This window comes from Peromyscus leucopus, chromosome 4 (genome assembly GCF_004664715.2).
Source record: "Peromyscus leucopus breed LL Stock chromosome 4, UCI_PerLeu_2.1, whole genome shotgun sequence".
Taxonomy (NCBI): domain Eukaryota; kingdom Metazoa; phylum Chordata; class Mammalia; order Rodentia; family Cricetidae; genus Peromyscus; species Peromyscus leucopus.
Window position 1 is genome coordinate 48,174,741 of NC_051066.1, and position 19,269 is coordinate 48,194,009.

Here is a 19,269-nt window from a genome sequence, read left to right on the forward strand (position 1 = left end):
CACACACACACACACACACACACACACCACTCATGCCACGGCACACATGTGAAAGTTAGACGCCGACTTTTGGAAAAGGTTCTTTTCTTCCAGCATGTTTAGTCCCAGGGATGACGCTCCGGTCATCAGGCTTGAGAGCAGGCACTTTTAACGTCTGAGCCGCCTCGACAGGCCTGGAGGCACATGAATCTTTAGACGAGGACGAGGCTGTGCTTGAGTACAATCCTCAGCAGCAAAATAAAATCGAGGTGTGTGTGTGTGTGTGTGTGTGTGTGTGTGATGTGTTTAAACCCAAAGTACTTTAAAAAATAGTTTTTAAAATATGTATGGACCACTTATTTTGAATAACTTTTAATGCTTCTTTTAATTGACTGCTAATAAGAGGGTTGGATTTGGGTTATTAATTTTTTTTAGTTTTTTTTTTTGTTTTTTTTTTTTTTTTTTTTTAGGCAGGGTCTCCTGTAGCCCAGACTGGCCTTTGACATACTACGTAGCCAAAGGTGACCTTGATCTCTTTGGTCTTCCTGCCTCTACATTCCAAGTGGTGAGATTACACACTGGCACCACTATACCACACCCAGTCTGGTTGTAGACAGATTTTTATTTTTTTTAGGAAGTAAAGATAGCATTGAGGTGATGCTTACATTTATGCTTCTCAATAGGGAGCTTGAGGCCACCTACAGTGAACAAGAGTCTGTCTCTCTCTCTCTCTCTCTCTCTCTCACACACACACACACACACACACACACACACACACAAATACCAATAAGGTAATATCAGAATAGAAATTAAAACTGTTAAGGGCCTTATTGAGGCCTTCTCTCTGTATTAATCAAAATACCTTGGATATTTACATTAAAAATGGAAAAAGAGACTTAAAATAGTATTTTGAGGTCTCAGCTGTTAAGAACATGTGCTGCTCAGCTGGGCGCTCGGGAGGCAGAGGCAGGTGGATCTCTGTGAGTTCGAGGCCAGCCTGGGTTCCAGAACAGCCAGAACTACATGGGAAAACCCTGTCTTGAAAAAAAAACCTTAATTAATTAATTACAATCTTTAAAAATAGAGCTTGGAGTCTTCCAAAATAGCATTATGCCAAAGATTTTATATCTTAAGTAATTTAATGGTTTTATCACATCTTTTCCATTTTTATTCCTATCACTTCAAAGGGTAACCTAAAATGACTTGAAATAAAATTGCCGAATATTATATCCTTATGCCAAATACCTTTAGAGTTAATCACTTGCCATTTTTAAAGCTGTTTCTTAAGCAGTTGTAAATCCCTCCTGGGCAAGAAGTCAAGGACACATGGAAGACATTGACAGGAAGAAGCTCCCAGAGCTGACGAAAAGTAAGTGGTCTAGTTTCCAGATTAAACTTTTCCAACCTAACTCAAGTATTCAGAAAGCAAACATGCTCACGGCTTTTGACATTTCCAGAGACATTTACATTTCCACCAAGGATAGTTCACATGTGCTTGAGAAGGCCTTGGCAGTCTGAGGCTTGAAAAACAACACAGACCTTATGAGAGTCTGGAGCCCTCCTCATACATGTAATCAAAATCCCGTATTAAAATTGGCAGGGTTTCGTATACATAAGCATGTTGTAATTACACTGAACTGGCTACTGCCCGAGGGGAGAAGACCAGGCCACCCTGAAACGGTCGGCCTTTTGAAACTAAAAGATGAATACATCAAGGCCTCACCTGACTGGCGTAAACTGGAGAGGAGAAACTCCCTTACAATTTACTAACATTAACCTTAGGTGACCTTTCAAACACATGACACCCACCTTACCAGCTAACTGTGTTAATTATAGCTTACAAAGCACTCACACACCTCTAAATTTCTACTAAGGGGGAGAAAAGATTATCTCAAAAATTCATAACTGAAATAAATTTTGTAAAAAAAAAAAAAAAAAGTCTAAATGATAAAATGTAATCTGTTTGAATGGTGTAAGTTAAAAAAAAAAAAAAGATTCATGCCGGGCGGTAATCCTTTAATCCCAGCACTCAGGAGGCAGAGCCAGGAGGATCTCTGTGAGTTCAAGGCCAGCCTGGGATACAGAGTGAGATCCAGGATAGGCTCCAAAGCTATGCAGAGAAACTCTGTCTCGAAATACCAAAACAAACAAACAAAAAAAAAACAAAAAACAAAAAAAAAAAAAAAACATTCATTGATGATTCTTCTTCAAATGTGTGTGCCAACACATATATTTATCTGTCTATCTATCTATCTATCTATCTATCTATCTATCTATCTATCTATCTATCTATCTATTTCAGGGCTGGACATGGAAACGCAAGCCCGTATTCCAGACACTCAGGAAGGCTGACACACACAGCCTGCCACAAGTTTGAGGCCAACCTGTGGTAACTAGCAAGCTCCACGTCAGTGAATGGTATAAAGTAAGACCCTGACTCAAACAAACAGACAAAAATCAGATAAAGAAGTCAATAAACTGCAAAAATGAAAATTGAGATGTTGGCTCTAGAAAGATGGTAAGAGCACTTACCGCCCTTTTTAGAGCTCAGTTTCCAGCACCCAGGTCAAGGAGTGCAGGGGATTCAGTGTCCTTTTTATGGCCACTGCTGGCAACTGTATTGACATGCACATACCCCCAGACAGAGGGGTGTGTGTGTGTGTGTGTGTGTGTGTGTGTGTGTGTAATTAAACACACATATATAATATATGTATATACATATATAATTAAAAATAAATATAATTTTTAATTGTGACGTATTACAAGTAGTTTTTTTTTTATTGTTTTGTTTTTTGGAGACAAGGTCTCATTGTGTAGCTCTGGCTGTCCTGGAATTCACTATGTAGATCAAGCTGGCCTTGAACTCAGAGCTTATATAATGAAACAAGATCAAACTATTTTTTTTTTTAAAGTATGCCTACCAAAACTAAAGTCACATATCTAGAAAAACTGCTTTTTAAGCCAAAAAAAAAAAAATCTGTGAAAATCCAATCTTTCTGTGCTATTGTGTTTCATCAATAGCCCATGCTGGGTACCGTGCCTCAGCATTGACACCTATACAGATCTCAGTGCCGAGAAGTAAGACACACAACATTGTTAGCAGAACAGACAGAAGAATCAGAAGCAGAAAATGGGGTCCTAAATCCCAGGCCAGTAACTCATTGGGGACATTTTGGCCCCCCCCCCCCAAAAAAAAAAAAAAAATTGACTCAGCTGGGCACGGTTGCACCCGACATCGCAGCCACGTGGGAAGCTGAGGTAGAATCACTGCTAGACTCCATCTCAAAATAAGCAAATATCTCTCAGTTTCTTCTCTGACAAGTAGTTACAAGCAAAATAGCTGGCCCGTTGTTTGGTGGGGGGATCTTCAACACCAAAGTATTCGGAAATGGGCAAAGACGAGTGTTGAAGTCACCGCTCTGAAATGCTCAGAAACAGGAAAGGGGAGGGACTTAGTGCCTTCTTCTGGCTTTCCTGCTTTTAGGCAAACATGAAGGAGTTATTCTTCATACGCTTCGCCTCTCTCCAGACTGAGGTTGCCCAGGGGTCGGCTTGCAGCAGGTCAGCTGGGACTGCCCTAAGCGGCTATCTCTGCATATCCAACATGCGGCTGTAATACGAGTCAAAACAGTCTCTCTATGACCGTTGCAAGTGATAGGAACTAATATTTTAGATCTTAACATCCTTCCAACTTCACTGACTCCAGAATTGGTGTCACTGAGTTTGGTAATGAGAGATATCACACAGAGTGTTTCCCGTGTGGAAAAAGGAGTTGTATGAACAATAAGGGGACATTATGTACCAGGGCGAGAACTGAGAGCAGGAAGCTAATCCTCTCGCTGTCCACTGTTACTGCTCGTCCTTCCCACGGAAGCCAAATTTAGTCAGGAATGCGTGCCCTTTCACTGTGCACGCCGTCTGCATGAGGAGCAAAGACCACAGCACACCTGACACACGAAACTTGTACAGCAGTGGGATGTGGGAGTAACCTTACTTTGATACACTCAGTCAATGGGGAAAAAAGCTTTTTCTATCCTACGTGTTTCAAGGGGAAAGAAGTAATTTTCTACACATAAGACAAGCAGGGTGTGGTGTCTTGTGACTGTAAATCTAGCTCTCAGAAGACTGAGGCAGGAGGATTATGAATTTGAGCCCAGCCTTGACTACAGAGTAAGTTCCAGACAAGCCAGATCTACACAAGAACAAACTAATGAAAACAAAGTGACTTTTTAACTTTAAGAACTTCATTAAGACATAGAACTATTTCTTAAAAAAATTAGTAATATACAAATTTCCAAGATTATAGCATCATATGTTTTAAGGAAAAGCGGCTTCATCCATTTAATTTTTATTTATTTATTTACTTATATGCTTTGAATTTTTTTTACATTTATTTGCTGTATGCATGGGGTGGGGACAGGAACAGAACACCTGGGTTTAATATAAATAGTAAATGTACACATATAACCTTCAGATTCATCAGATACAAAACCTATTTATTTTTTGCCAACGAAATTCTCTAGAATCCTGCCTTTCTGGCTCAGAATGCTTCCATAAATGCTAGTGCTTATTTTTTTTTCTTTCTACTTCATGTATGTACTAGAAATAGACAAAAAGATTTCAAAATTGGACTTGCAAGATGGCTCAGTGAGTAAAGGAGCTTGCCACCTAATGATCCAAGCCCAATGGCCTGAGTTCAAATCCCAGGACCCACATGGAAGTGCAAGGCGAGAAACAATGTCACAATAAAATATTGAGTTAATTTTTTAAAAGACTAAAACTTAAAATGCACATGTTTTCCCTGTCCATTCTAGCTCGTCCTACCGTCCGCCAGGACAATGCAATTTCTAACAGATTGGGGAGAACTCAAGAGCCTTATAAGTGTTCAAACAAACTAATGCTAGGGCTTCATTTTCTCTTCAAAAGGATGAAAAATCTTGGAAATAAAATAATGACCTCAGAGAATCCAATAACTGGAACCGGGAAGCTTCCCAGGGGAGATCAAGTTGAATAATTCGTTTGTGTTCTTTAACTGTTCTTTAACTAAACACTTCAGTCTCTTGTTCTAAGTAACCATGGGAACATACAAGGAACATATATGTTCATAAGCCTGGACAAATTGTGTCTCTTTGATAACCGAGGTACAGTTCTTGGGGAGATAGCCCACCTCAATGCTGTTAAGTTTTGATTGAAAACCAACATTCTGTCACAGAACAAGAAGGTCTTTTATCCTGATCTGGCAGATGTTGACAGATCAGAGAGAGATCCATCCAATGCAATGAATGAGTCTAGCCTGCATCTCATCAGTTTTTAATACATGTTTGTGGGCTTTGTTGTTGTTGTTTGGGGGGGCTTTGTTTGTTTGTTGTGTGTTTGTGTCTGTGTGTCTGTGCTCACACACATGCCCAAAGATCCCCCAGAGCTAGAGTCACCGATGGTTGTGAGCCACCTAGCAGGTGCTGGGAACCAAACTCAGACCCCTGTGCAGCAGCAACAAGTCCTTTTTAACCACTGAGCCGCCGCTCTAGCCCCACAGAAAGATTCTTTGAGGCAGAACAGAGTGATTCCGGATGTACTAACCGTTTATAATTAAACTATTACTGCTTTTCTGGTCCCAACCAAGCACCTGACGGTTCAGAAGGAAACAGCTGCTGCCTGCCACAGCCTCAGCTCTCCCAGCCTCAGACTGACCATCCAACTTCTCAGAACTGTACAGAGAGGGGAATCACCACTGAGGTTGACAACATCTGCACCTGGGATCTTGTGAAGACTTCAGATGCGTGTCTTAAGAATGTACTTGATTACTCACACACGGTGATAAACACATGTTAACAGCGGAGTCACTTTATTAATTTCAGCACAGCTACCTAGACAAGAATGTACGACAGTATTCACAGGGAAAAGGAGTCTTCATCTCTAAGCACAACTGGAACAAGACACTAAGCTTGGGTTGGTTCTTTGTGTTCTCGGCCACATTTTAGCAGTCACCTCACCGAATCTTTAAAAGACCTGTCTGCACGGAGTGCATCGGCCCTTAGACAGACAGAAAATAGACTCCAGAGGCACTATACATACCCAAGGCACATTAAAAATAGGACACATGAGAATTCAAACTCAGGTTGGAAGCCTGAGTTGCAAGTGGTGGTCAATGCCTATAACCCAACACATGGGAACATGAGAAAGGAGGATTTAGAGTTCAGGACCCGCCTGGGCAACACAATAAGTTCAAGGTCAACCTGGGCTACCTAATGAAATCCAGTCTATAAAAACAAAACAGACCAACAAAAATGGATGTCCAAACTAAACCAAACACACAAAAAGTTAAAAAGCTAAACAAAGCACTGAACCCACAAAGCCCATGTTGGCTCCAGCTGGATCGATCCTGAGGCCTCCTGCATGCCTTTACCCAGCTCAAGATGTTCCGAGAGCACTGTTGACAGATAGAAGGAAATGAAACCTCCAAGAATCAGCGTCTACTCGAAGCAATCATCCACAAGGAAGCATGGAAACAGAAAAACCAGTTTACATATCAATATGATCTACTTAAACATGCTCTGTTGAAACTATAGTTTCAACCATTCCAAAGTGAAGGGGGGAAAAACATCTTAGATGTTTTCTGTCTAGCTACTAAGAAAAAAAAAATCTAAATTCCTGCATGGCCTAGACACAAAGGCCTGCTGGACGTGGCTCCTTCAGCCTCATCTGTCACTGGCCCCCTCACTGACTGACACTTCAGACCCTCTGGCTTCCTTTCCTACTGGGGGACACAGCATCTGAGCCACATAGATGAGAGCCCCATGCTTGGATCCTCCATGCCACTTGACCTTGAGGGTTCAGTTCTTAACACTAATGTACTCTCAGGAGCTGTCACCGGTCTCTTGAAGGTGGTGAGAAATAGCGGTCCTTTCCTCGTTCTTCTTATTTCCTTATTGTACTTGTCATGCCTGTAGTAATCTCTTCTTGTGAGCTTTTTTATGTCTGGGTCACTCCTAGATGCTGGGGATCCAAACTCATGACTTCACGCCTGTGTGGTAAGCTCCTTACTGACGGCCAAGTCCCCAACTCCTTAATATCTCACTGGCAACTCTAGAGTGAGGTGCCTCCCATGCTTGACAACACAGGCCCAAATGAGCCTTTGCTAAAAGCCTGGTTCTGTCCCTCCTCAGCCTTTCCTTCCAAAAACAAGTAAACAACATAACACATAAACCGATATGCAGTGACCAAAAGGATACTTCATTCCACTAAACATTCCTGCTCTCACAAAACCCTAAAAAACGCATTCTTACTTCAACATCGCCTCCGCCTTCCACTTATTCTTCAATTTAGAAGAAACAAGACAGAGCTATTGTAGTTCAGTGGTAGAGCACTTGTCCAGTGTGAGCAAGATCTTAGGTTCAAAGCACAGCAAAGGAAGAAAGAAAGAAAGAAAAAGAAAGAAAGAAAAAAGAAAAGAAAGAAAGAAAGAAAGAAAGAGAGAGAGAGGAGAGGGAGGGAGGGAGGGAGGAAGGAAGGAAGGAAGGAAGGAAGGAAGGAAGGAAGGAAGGGAAGGAAGAAAGAAAGAACACATAAGATCAAGTTCAAAGCACAGCAAATAAATTAATAAATAACACATAAGACCAAGTTCAAAGCACAGCAAATAAATAAATAAATAAATAATAAATAACACATAAGACCAAGTGCGAAGCACAGCAAATAAATAAATAACACATAAGACCAAAAAGTGCACTTCCATGTGTTATAGAACCTTCATTGTTCATTGGTGCTAATGAAGAAAAGAACAGAAATCAAAGCAATACTTGGTTCTATATCTCAGCAAACTTGGTCTGGCGTACACAGTTATGTATTGTTTTGAGCCTACAATTAGCCGACAAACGAATGCAGAAAGTTTACCAACTAAAAAGAATTAAGAGATCTTTTTAAAATGGGGGGAAAAATCTGTTCCAAGCCCACTTTGTCACACCACGCAGAGAAGGCTAACTCCTGTCTTTGACATTCATCGGATTCGTAACAAACAGCCGGTTGCCTCCGCGCCATCCTCGCCTCACCTGCCTCTTATTACTACTTATTGTACCCTGATCTCACTCTTGTTGTATACTTCTGATGCAGGAAAATTGGGTCCATGACAGTGTGTGGGCAGGAAAGGGAAAAGAAGAAAGAGACAAATCAGGAAATGACAGTTCCACGGTGGCAATGGTACAGTCGGAGTTTGAGAACCAGCTGGGAAAGGACTGCCCAGTGGAACAGCTAAGAATTCGTCGGTGGTGCTCCGATGTCCTGGGCTCGAGGGGTTGAGGTGGGGAAGGCAGAATCCTGGGGAATCTCTTTTATTTTGCTTTGTTTTATAGTTTTACTTATTGACTTGATGTGTATGAATGTTTCGCCTATGTGCATGTATGTATGTGCACCACATGCATACCTGCTGGATTGCCTAGAACTGGGGTTACCAATAGTTGTAAGCCACAGTGTGAGTGCTGGGAATCAAACCTGAGCCTTCGTAAGAGTGTCAAGTGCTCGTAATTGCTGAGCCATATCTCCAGCCCCAAATGTCTCTCTTTTTTCTTATTAGCTAACAGAAAATACATGGGCTAGGGAGGTAGCTCAGATGACAGAGTACTTGCCCAACACCAATGCCTGGTTTTGAACCCCAGTACCTGGGGAGGTAGAGGCAGAGAGATCAGATGTTCAAGGTTATCCTCAGCTACTCAGTGACTGGAGGCTGGCCTGGGGTATATGAGCCCCCATCTCAAAAAAGAAAGGAAAAGGGACAGAAATAGCTCATCAAATTTTGAGAAGTAATAAAGAACACAGGGAAGCTGGGCATAGTGACACACGCCTTTAATACTCGCCACCCTTAGGAGGCAGATGCAGGAGGATCTCTGAGGCCAGCCTGGTCTACAGAGCGAGTTCGAGGACAGCCAAGATTACACAGAGAAACCCTGTCTTGAAAAGCCAAATAAATAAATTGATAAATAGAAAGAAAGAACAAAAGGACACATGGGGAAAAAAGGAGTATTTCCCTATACCTGATGTTTCTCTTTCTGAAGCCCTTCATGAATTACACACAGAACTCCACTAAGCACAGATGTGCCTGCACTTCCGAAAGGGCTCTTTTAGCTGGGCGGTGGTGGCGTACACCTTTAATCGCAACACTCGGGAGGCAGAGGCAGGTGGCTCTCTGTGAGTTCGAGGCCAGCCTGGGCTACAGAGTGAATTCCAGGACAGCCAGGACTACACAGAGAAACCCTGTCTCAAAAACCATAACAAAAGACTCTTTTATTGCCTTACATGACAGATGACTGTGTTGTTGCTTAAAGATTTGTTTTATTTTTAACTATGTGGATGTGTCTGTGTACACGGGTGCCCACACAAACCAGAAGGTATCTTATTTCCTGGAGCTGGAGTTACAGTTGGCTGTAAGCCGGCCAATGTGAGTACTGGGTACTGGGAACTAGGAACTGATCACGGGTCCACCACAAGAGCAGTAAGTGCTCTTACCCAATGAAGTCTCTCTAACCTACTTCGTTATTATTTTAAAGGCTTTATTAAGACCAAGTTTTTTCCATGTATCTCAGGCTAGCCCGGAGCTGGTGGGCCTCAGCCTCCTGAGTACTGAATTACAGGTCTATGTTGCTGTACTCAACTCTCAATTGTGTCCTAAAATTTTAAATCCAATATTCTCTCAGCGTGTGTGTGTTCTGGAACATTACTTTAACTAGGCAAAGATGTGTTACATTTGTTTATGCTGCATTTGTTTAACGAGTGTAAAAATGTGTTGCTGTTTCACCTTGCCTGCCTAAGGTACCTGATTGGTCTAATAAAAAGTTGAATGGCCAGTAGCTGGGCAGTTGAGGGATAGGCAGGGCTGGTGGACAGAGAGAATAAGTAGTAGGAGGAATCCAGGCTCAGGAGAGAAAGAGAGGGAGACTTCGGGGTCAGCCAGGCAGCTGCCAGCCAGCAGACACAGAAATGGACATACACAAAGAAAGGTAAAAAGCCCTGAGGCAAAATGTAGATGAAGAGAAACAAATTAAGTTAAAGAAAAAAAAAAAGCTAGCCAGAAAGGAACATAAGCTAAGGCTGAGCATTCATAATAATAAGTCTCCATGTCTCGATTTGGGAACTGGTTGGTGGCCAAAGGAAAGTCTGTTACATGTGTGCATGTACAGTATGCGTGCATATGTGTTCACGTGTATATGGACACATGTGTGGATGTGTGGCCTACATTCACATTGAGTTTCTTCTACCATGGCTCTGTAGTTCTGAGATAAGGTCTCTTGCTGAACCCAGACTCTACCTCCCCCGAAACTGGATTACACGCCGTCACTGCCATGCCTGTTTGGCTTTTATGTGGGTTCTAGGCATCGCTGGTCCTCACCTTGTATGGCAAGCCTTCACCCACTTGGCCATTCCCTCAGCCCTCTGCAGACTTTCAAGTAGCAAGCGCAAACGATACTTAACTCAAATTAACTTCAGAGTCCTGCTCAAACCAGATTACACTAACAGAATGATGGACATTTTAATCTTTGATTTACCGTTTTTTGTGAAACTGCTCCTTCACATTCTCACGGCACTACGTCCCCAGCTCAGTTCCTCCTTCCCGTTTGGACTAAAAGTGCCCGCTGTGAGTTAGCTCCTGGTTCTCTGCCCTGTTTTATAGTTAGGCTAGCACCCATACCAACTTGTGTCTCTCCTAATCCGACTGTAATTTAGTGGGTCACATCCATTTAGCAATCAAGCGTAACACCGTAGCCACTTTCTCCAATTCCCAAAACGGATGCTCTATCAATTAATATCTATCCGAAAAATGCAAGTTTCACCGCTCCTCTAATCCTCCCATAGCTAGTGGCAAAGCCAATAGCTTCCGCACTTACAAAGTCCCTGGTGTGGCCTTTCCATTTCCCCAGACTTCAGCCACGCCAGGTCTTTAGTCCCACGTGGATTATTTCAACAGCCTCATAGCTTCACCTTCACTTACTCCAATCTCCCACACTTTATCCAACACACACTCCAAGTGACCCACTCAGAACCCCACAGAGTCTACCCACTGTTTCAAAACCCAACTTCTCAGCCAATTTTTCTAGGTGGTTACAACACAAAGGCATGTTTTAATTTTATCTCTTAAGTAATTTTATCTTTAATATTCTTAGCAAAATATAGCTGCTAAAATCCTTAATATAACTCTTTCAAAAATCACCTCATTTAAAAACTCCTTAAGCATGTAATTATATATATATATATAATTATATATGTGTGTGTGTATGTATACATATATACATACATGTATATATCTTCTAGGCCTGGGTGTGGTAGCACTGTCTATAAACTCAGCACTTGGGAGGCTGAGGCAGGAGACTTGCCAGTTGGAGATCAGTCTAGGGCTACAAAGTGAGTAAGACTTAGTCTAAAAAAATAACAAAAGGTCTTTTAGAGGTGAATAAAAATGGGGTCAAAATAAGGATTTTCAGCTTGACATGGTGGTGCATGTGTTCAATCCCAGCACTAGACAGGCAGGTGGATCCCTAGGAGTTCAAGGCCAGACATAGAGCATTCTAGGCCAGCCAGGGCTGCACAGTGAGAGCCTATCTCAAAAAAGGAAGAGGGGGAGTTTTAGATTCTTTCTTCTACAACCTAGTTGTGCAGGTTAGCATACCCCATAAAGCTGCTTTTTTTTTTGTCTTGAAACTTGACAGGAAGACCAAACTGACGTAGGACTCCCAGAGATCTGCCCGTCTCTGTCTCTTGAATGCTGTGATTAAAAGTTGCTTTTTTGTTTTTTTGTTTTTTTTAAGACAAGGTTTCTCTGACTATCCTGGAACTTGCTTTGTAGACCAGGCTGGCCTCGAACTCACAGCTTTGCCTCCTGAGTGCTGGGATTAAAGGAGTGTGCCACCACTGCCCGGCTTAAAGCTGCTCTTCTTAAAGAAAAAAATATGGATTCTGGAACTCATTTGATTTGATGATGGTCTCTATGAACTCAGGGACGCTAACCAAGTCATTTAATTCAATCTACATAACAGACCTACCAAGTCTACCTCATAAGAGTGGTAAGAACATTAACAATATTTTTAGAGTCCTGAGCTAGTGTACACTACACTCAAAATGAGCAAAAAATGTCAGCAGCCGCTGTCCTTATTCCATGAACTACTATTCTGGACAAACCAATGCAACTGCTCTACGCCAGGCCATGTTTTGCCTCCACAAGTCCTGACTTCCTCAACGACAGCCCGCTAAAAAGGGAGGGGGCCTCAGAGAAGGAAAGATCTGCCACCGTTCAGTCTTGGCTCAATTCTCGGCTTCAATTATTATCAAATGATTTAATTTGATGATTGCTACTAAATGAAATACAAGTGCATGGGACGTAAAGAGTCCTTAGTAAATGTTGTTGAAGGGCCGGCGAGACGGTCAGCAGATAACAGGGCTTGTTATGCAAGCCTGATGACCTGAGGTCGACACCCAGAATTCACCGGGAAAGGAAAAATCGGAGTCCTGAAAGTTGGCTTCTGACTTCTACGGATGTCCTGTGGCATGTGCACGCCCACACTCATAGTCACTCACACACACATAAACTTCATTTTAAAAATATTTGTCGGGGTTGGGGATTTAGCTCAGTGGTAGAGCGTTTGCCTAGCAAGCACAAGGCCCTGGGTTCGGTCCTCAGCTCCAGAAAAAAAAAAAAAAGAAAGAAAGAAATAAAGAAAAAGAAAAAGAAAAAAAAAAAAGAAAGAAAGAAAAAAGAAAAAGAAAAAAAATGTGATAAATGTTATTTGCTAAAGGAAAAAGTAGCTAGTGTGCATTTTATTATATCTAATATGTCACTAAGCCATATGTATCCATAATGAAACTTTTTATAAAAGTATCCAATTGTTTTAAGTAACTAGAGTTTGAAGTAGACAAACCAGGAATAAAGTCTTAAAATGCCAGAAGGTAACAAAAAGTTGCCCCAACTAGATACACTGTCCTCCCAGCAGCTTTATGCTTTCCAGGGGAGTAAGCATCCTTACACTGTTTCTCTCTTGTCTGCCAATAATGCTGAAGCTGAGTATGGAATCTGTAATCCCAACACTAAATTCAAGGTTAGCCTGAGCTACCTAATGAGTACAGGCCAGCCGGTGCTATGTAGCAAGATTCTGACTAGAAAAATGAAATAATAATGATGATAATGATGATGTTTGAGTCAGAACTTTCTGTTTAGTGCTAAATATAAATTAACAAATTTCACTAATTTTCAGTACAAAAATAAGATACAGACAACATCAAAATAATGTTTAAAGGAGTAAGGGTAATGAGACAATGTCAGTCTAATATTTATGAGGGGTTTGATTCCCCAGCACCACAAATTAAAAACAATGTGCAAAAAGATCCCGACACTACTCAACACAGCAGATGAAGAGCTAAAGGGTGAATGCTGACCAAAGGTAAGGTATAGTCATGAGCTCTCCACACTCCCACCATCACTACCCACCCTGAACAACAAAATACACAAACCAGTAACACATTCATAAGGAGTCAGGCTTTTTCTCCATATAGATTTTAAAAGCTGGAAAAGACCCCGATTCCTATCTTCTTGTGTTCTACTGAGTCCCACATAAGAAAAAGAAACTTAGGGAAGCTAGACAATTAGCTTAAGGGAAAGCAGCCATAGAAACAAACACACACACACACCCACAGACCTGGGAATTAAACCTGGGTTCCAAAAAAAAAAAAAAAAAAAATCCGGGTCTGGGGGTGCACACCTTTAATCCCATCACTCAGGAGGCAGAGGCAGGCAGATCTCTGTGAGTTCAAAGCCAGCCTGCTCTCCATAGTGAGTTCCAGGACAGCCAGAGAGCTATCTAGTGAGAGCCTATCTTGGAAAAAAACAAACAAACAACAACAACAAAAAAAGCGTTCCTGATACCTGGAACAGGCCCTTTTCACTACATCATACAGCATCTCAACTGATTCCTCCATGCCTGCTTAATCAGAAAAAAAAAAATTACATGAACTCTCCACAAAACAATTAATTCTAGTCATATGACAGAGTTTTTACTAACTTTTTTTGCTTGTCCCAAAGAATACAAAAGTCTTAACACACAAATGGCGCAGTTCTATTATAATTGGTTTTGTTCCAGAAAAGATTCATCTCTTAGTATAAGAAGCTTGGTTGTACACACTTACAATCCCGGCACTCAAGGGGCTTGAGACAGAAAGATCAAACAAGTTCAAGGATATCCCTGACAGATTTCTGTGAGTTTGAGGCTAGCCTGATGTAATATTGAGTTCCAGGCCACCCAGAGTTACATGGTAAGACTGTGTCTCTAGACAGACAGACAGACAGACAGATAAAAATTCAAGGCTGGGCTACATAGCAAGACTTTGTCTAAAAAATAAAAATTAAAATTAAATCTCATTTTTTTAAAATTCTATTTTGTTTTCTTTTGGTAAAAACACTCAAACCCAGGGCCTCAAACAAGGTAGATAAATGTTTTAATCCTGAGCTACACCCCTGCCCTTACTAATTCCTTTCCATAAACTATACAGTGTGTGCTCTCCTATGCAGTCTCCTCCCCAACTAGGATTAAGGGAACTGCATGTCTCAGATAAAAGTGCCATCTAGCCTAGACTCACTAGTAGACGCTAGAATCTGCTCCTAAAATAGAATCATAGACTTTGGAATCGGAAGGAACCCTGAAGGTCACCTTTCATTTTATAGAGGGAAATAGTACCGGGAAGGAGTCTGTCCAAGGTTAAGTGTCTACACAGAACCCACATCCAGAATACAAAATTCTAAAAAAAAAAAAACCTCTTCCGAGAAAAACATAATCTTAAGTAAAATACCTTAGAAATTTAAGAAAGCAAAACAAAAAAACTAAGCTACAATTTTTAAATTAAGTCTATAGCAAGTCACTGAGTCTAAAAGCTTAACCTAAGTAAGGTATTAGAAAGTAAATCCTTACAACAATTTTTCCTTTTTGAAAATGTGTATGGATGTTTTGCCTGTGTGTACGTCTGTGCACCACATCCATGCTGTGCCCTCAGAAGCCAGAAGGAGATGTCAGATTCCCTGGAACTGGAGTTACAGACAATCCAGTGTTGCCATGTGGGTGCTGGGAATCCAACCTAGGTCTTCTAAAACAAACAGTGTGTTCTTGTCTAGGAGCTATCTCTCCATCCCCTTTCCTTATATTTTAAACAATTTATTATGATAAGGTGTAGGTGAGTGAGCACGTGTGCATATGTACACACAAGTGAAGGTCGGAGGACAGCTTTACGTAGTCAGTCCTCTCCTTCACATGTACATGGGTTCTGGGTAGAGCACTTTATCCAGAGCCTTTATCTCACAAGCCTCCTTGAGAAAAATCTAAAGCAAACATGTTGTATCATCGCCCCCAGATCTATGGTTGTAATAATTAGAAGGGGAAGCACAATTATAATTGCTGTTTTATTGCACAACAAATGACATAGATATTTATGAGGAGGAAAACTTTATAATCTCAAATCAAGCAAACAATAGTAACTCCAGGAAAACCTCTTATCAATCCCCAATATAAAGGAAACCTTATAATCAGTTGTTAAAAGTACAAACAACCAGGCATGACGGTACACATCTTTAATCCCAGCCTTCAGGAGGCAGAGCCAGGCAGGGCTCTGAGTTCAAGGCCAGCCTGGTCTACAGAGCGAGTTCCAGGACAACCAGCACTACACAGAGAAACCCTGTCTCGAAAAACAAAACGAGTACAAACTACATCCTCCACTCATGTTTATGAGACTAGATGGAAGTAGAATATTTCTCAAAGTTAGAGCTTGAAAAGGAATAATGATTATGCTCTTTTCAGTTTTTCCATGATGCAAAATTCTTTAACTTACCTGTAGGAATATGTTTCTCAGCTCATGAGGATCACCTCGCTTGGTTGTATGCACCTATGGGGTGGGGAGGGGGGGGAACTGGTTAATGCTTAGCTAGAAAGCATACAATCTCTTTAGATTATAGTTTACATTTGCCAACATCTGCTTATCTTTTAAAAGGGTATTTAGTGTAAAACAACCCCAAAGCTTAATTGCTGATAACACCTGTCAAACTGGAGATCTATGGCTAAGGGGTGGGAAAAAAGGGTGTGCATAACCCAAGACACAGCAAATTGCAGACGATACTTCCTCTGAACTGGAAAGGGAAACCAAGTGAGATAATCGTCTGCTTTATTCCACATCTACTAGCTATACAGTAGCCACCACCAAGCTGTAAACCCAGAGAGCCTCAGGAGTGGAGCAACAGGAGACGTAAAACACCCAAATTAATACCGGGGCCTAGCAGCCTTTCTTATGGAAAGCAGTAACCGCACATCGTCATCCTGGCGACCCTTTCTCCATCCAAACTAAACCTTGAGAGCTGCCACAAATATGGATACTTTCGACATCCTGCAACCTGCCGCGCAAATGTCAACCAGTGCCCTGGGCTGTACTGAGGCCCCAAATGACAACACCTACCCCCTCCCCCACCGCGGATGCCCTGGGTATCCCCGGCTTTCCTGTCCGCTTGTCCTCACTCTCTCTCCTCTGCTCTCCAACTCTGTGCTCGCAATCCCATGTACCTAGGGCAAAAGACTGCTCTTTTCCTCCTCCCAACCGTGGTCCTCACGAGCCCCTCCAACTCACGATCCCTCCTCCTTCCCCTCCCCCAGCCGGGCATCCTCTTCTCTCCGGTCCAAGCCCGGCACAGCTCTCCACCCGCAATCTAGAGCCCCGGGACGCGCTGGCCAAGAACCAGGCAAAGAAAGCAACGGAAAGAGGCGGGGGGCTGCACTCGGGGCCCTTGGAACGTCTCTTATGCAATAAAGGCAGCAGCAGAGAGTTGGAGTCACCTTGACCGCCATGCTGTGCTCGGAAGCCGGGAACGAGCGAGTGAGCGAGCAGGGCCCGAGCTGTCAGGGCGCGCGCGCGCCACGGCCCGGGGCCGCGCCCGCGTTCTCTCCTGTCGCGGCGCCGCGCCCGTCTATATGCAAATGAGCTAGAGCGCGGCGGTGCGCACCGAGAGGCCCCCGTCGGTCCATCTGCCGGCCAGCGGGGCTGTCACCTCTCGCGGGGGACACCGGAGCTCCAGCCGCCGGATCCCAGACCAGACGACGCGTGAGCAGAAGCGCCGCGGGGCTAGCCCCAAGTCCCAAGGCCAGGCAGTGGGTGTGGCTTTGGGCACTGGCTTCAGCCAAAGTCGGTTCCCTCTTGGGCCTTAAAGAAACACTTGGGGCCTGCATTGGGCAAGGTTTGGAAGCATCTGAGCGCTTGGACCATTAATAATGAGTTAATGACAACTAGTGACAAATGCTGACTAAAAAATAAAATAAAAAGATTAGAAACTTATCTACTTAGGGCTTTGGAGGGGGCACCCTAAGTAAACAGAACTTCAGAAATAGGCTCCTGAATTGGCATTCCTTGGAGCAGTCTTAATAGTTTATTAATAGACGCGCTTCACTTTCTTAGCCACACAAATCCTTTGTGCGATGTATATAGAAAACAACTTCATTTGTCTTGGGACTGGCACTATGCTGGCTCTCACTTCTACAAGAACACAAAACAATTCTTCACTGAGTTCCCAGCTTTGCCTTAAGCCAAAATAATGTCTTAAAACTTCGCCTTGCCGTTAAGATCTCTGAGGGCCAGGCAAGTAGCTTAGTTGGTAAATTGCTTACTTAACATGCATGAAGCAGGAAGCCTGGGTTCCATCCCCGGCATCGCAGAAACCCAAGCTCAGCACAGATGTCTAAGGTTGGTAGTTTGCGTCTGTAATCCCAGCACTTGGGAAATGGAGGCAGGATGATCAGAATGCATAGGAGTAGAGGCCAGGCTGGATACTTAAGACTGTCTTCAGAGAAAAGAAAACAAGAGAAATAGGGAGGGGGAAGGAAGAAGGGAGGGAGAGGGGAAGGGAGAGAGAGGAAAGGGAGGGGAGCCAAGGTGATAGCCTGAGGACCCTCAGAACTCATTAAGGATGGAAAGGTAACCAACTCCTTATTTTCCACACTTAAGCTAGGCAGGTGTGCATATGCACTGTAATAAATAAGATAAAAGTTTTAAAATTATTAAAGAGAAGAAAAAAAAAGATTCTACTAGGTCACATACTGATATTCACTCAAACATTTACTGAAATCCTCCCTGCGCTAGACATGGTCCTATTTGTAAAGTGTGTATATAAATATAAATATATATAAAGTGTGTGTCTGTGTATACTATATATATATATAATATATATATACACACAAAGACAGTTTATTTATTGCAAGACTTTCTTTGCCACTGTTATCATAGACCGTTTAAGGTTATAAAACTAAATAGAAATCCTAAATACTGTAGATGTCCACCTTGCTCAGTCATACTTAAGTGTTGCAGCAGCATTTGTTATCCACTGGGTTGCTACAAGAGAATTCGTCACGAACTGATGGTGTCTGCCTGTATTCCTACCCCCTAGCTATGGGCTTTATGTGCTAGTTTTTAATATTTGAGGCCAGTCAAGTGTATAAGTCTTTTTGTTGTTGTGTTTTGGTTTGGTTTTGGTTTGGCTTTTTTGAGACAAGGTTTCTCTGTGAAGCAGTCCTGACTGTCCTGGAACTCACTGTAAACCAGGCTGGCCTCGAACTCACAGAGATCCACCTGCCTCTTCCTCCCGAGTGCTGGGATTAAAGGCGTGTACCACCACCGCCCAGCATATCTTTTTTTTTTTTTTTTTTTACAAACAGTTTCTTGGCCGCGGTGTGGCACGCCTTTTAGCATTTAAGACATATCTTTGAGTTCGAGCAGCTGACTAATGTCCAGAGAGCGCAAATAACAAGAAATGTTGAAAAAAAAAAAAAATAAATAAATAAATAAGAAACAGTTTACTTATTCAAACCTGGATCATTAATGCACTTGAAAAGGTTTTTTTGTAGGTGGGAAAGAAATGATGAGATTTTAATTCATTATTCCCATTATAGTGTTAAAATTAAGTCTACTTAATTCATAAAGTCATATTCATGCCCAATACTTGCATCTATCAATAAATATTGGGATATTTGAAATTGTAGAGTCAAGTAAAAGCCAGCTCTCCAGACATTTTGAGATCATGTTTACCCACAACCTCAACCACATGAGGTTTCTCTTCTTTCTTAAATGAGACGTGTTTCTTTAAATTGAAAAAAACAGGTGCAGTAGTGATAGAAGCCAGGTTCCCACATGTGAGTGACTTCGGGCCTTATCTTATGCATGCACAGAAATCTCCCTCAAAATGCATTTTTAAAGGCCAAACATAAGGCCTGCAGCCATAATACTGCCAGGAGAAAACGC

The 19,269-nt window shown here is 42.2% G+C and overlaps 1 protein-coding gene across 1 annotated transcript in view; it reads right to left on the reverse strand.

Moving 5' to 3' along the window:
* Positions 1-17,070, reverse strand: part of Slc25a12 (solute carrier family 25 member 12) — an 81,633-nt gene extending 64,563 nt beyond the window's left edge. The window contains exons 1-2 of the mRNA XM_028885739.2: positions 16,818-17,070; positions 15,826-15,879 (exon numbers count right to left, since the gene is read on the reverse strand). Coding sequence (XP_028741572.1) covers positions 15,826-15,879; positions 16,818-16,829 — 66 coding nt within the window. The 5' untranslated portion in view covers positions 16,830-17,070. The remainder of the gene's footprint in view (positions 1-15,825; positions 15,880-16,817) is intronic.
* Positions 17,071-19,269: the final 2,199 nt, after the last annotated feature.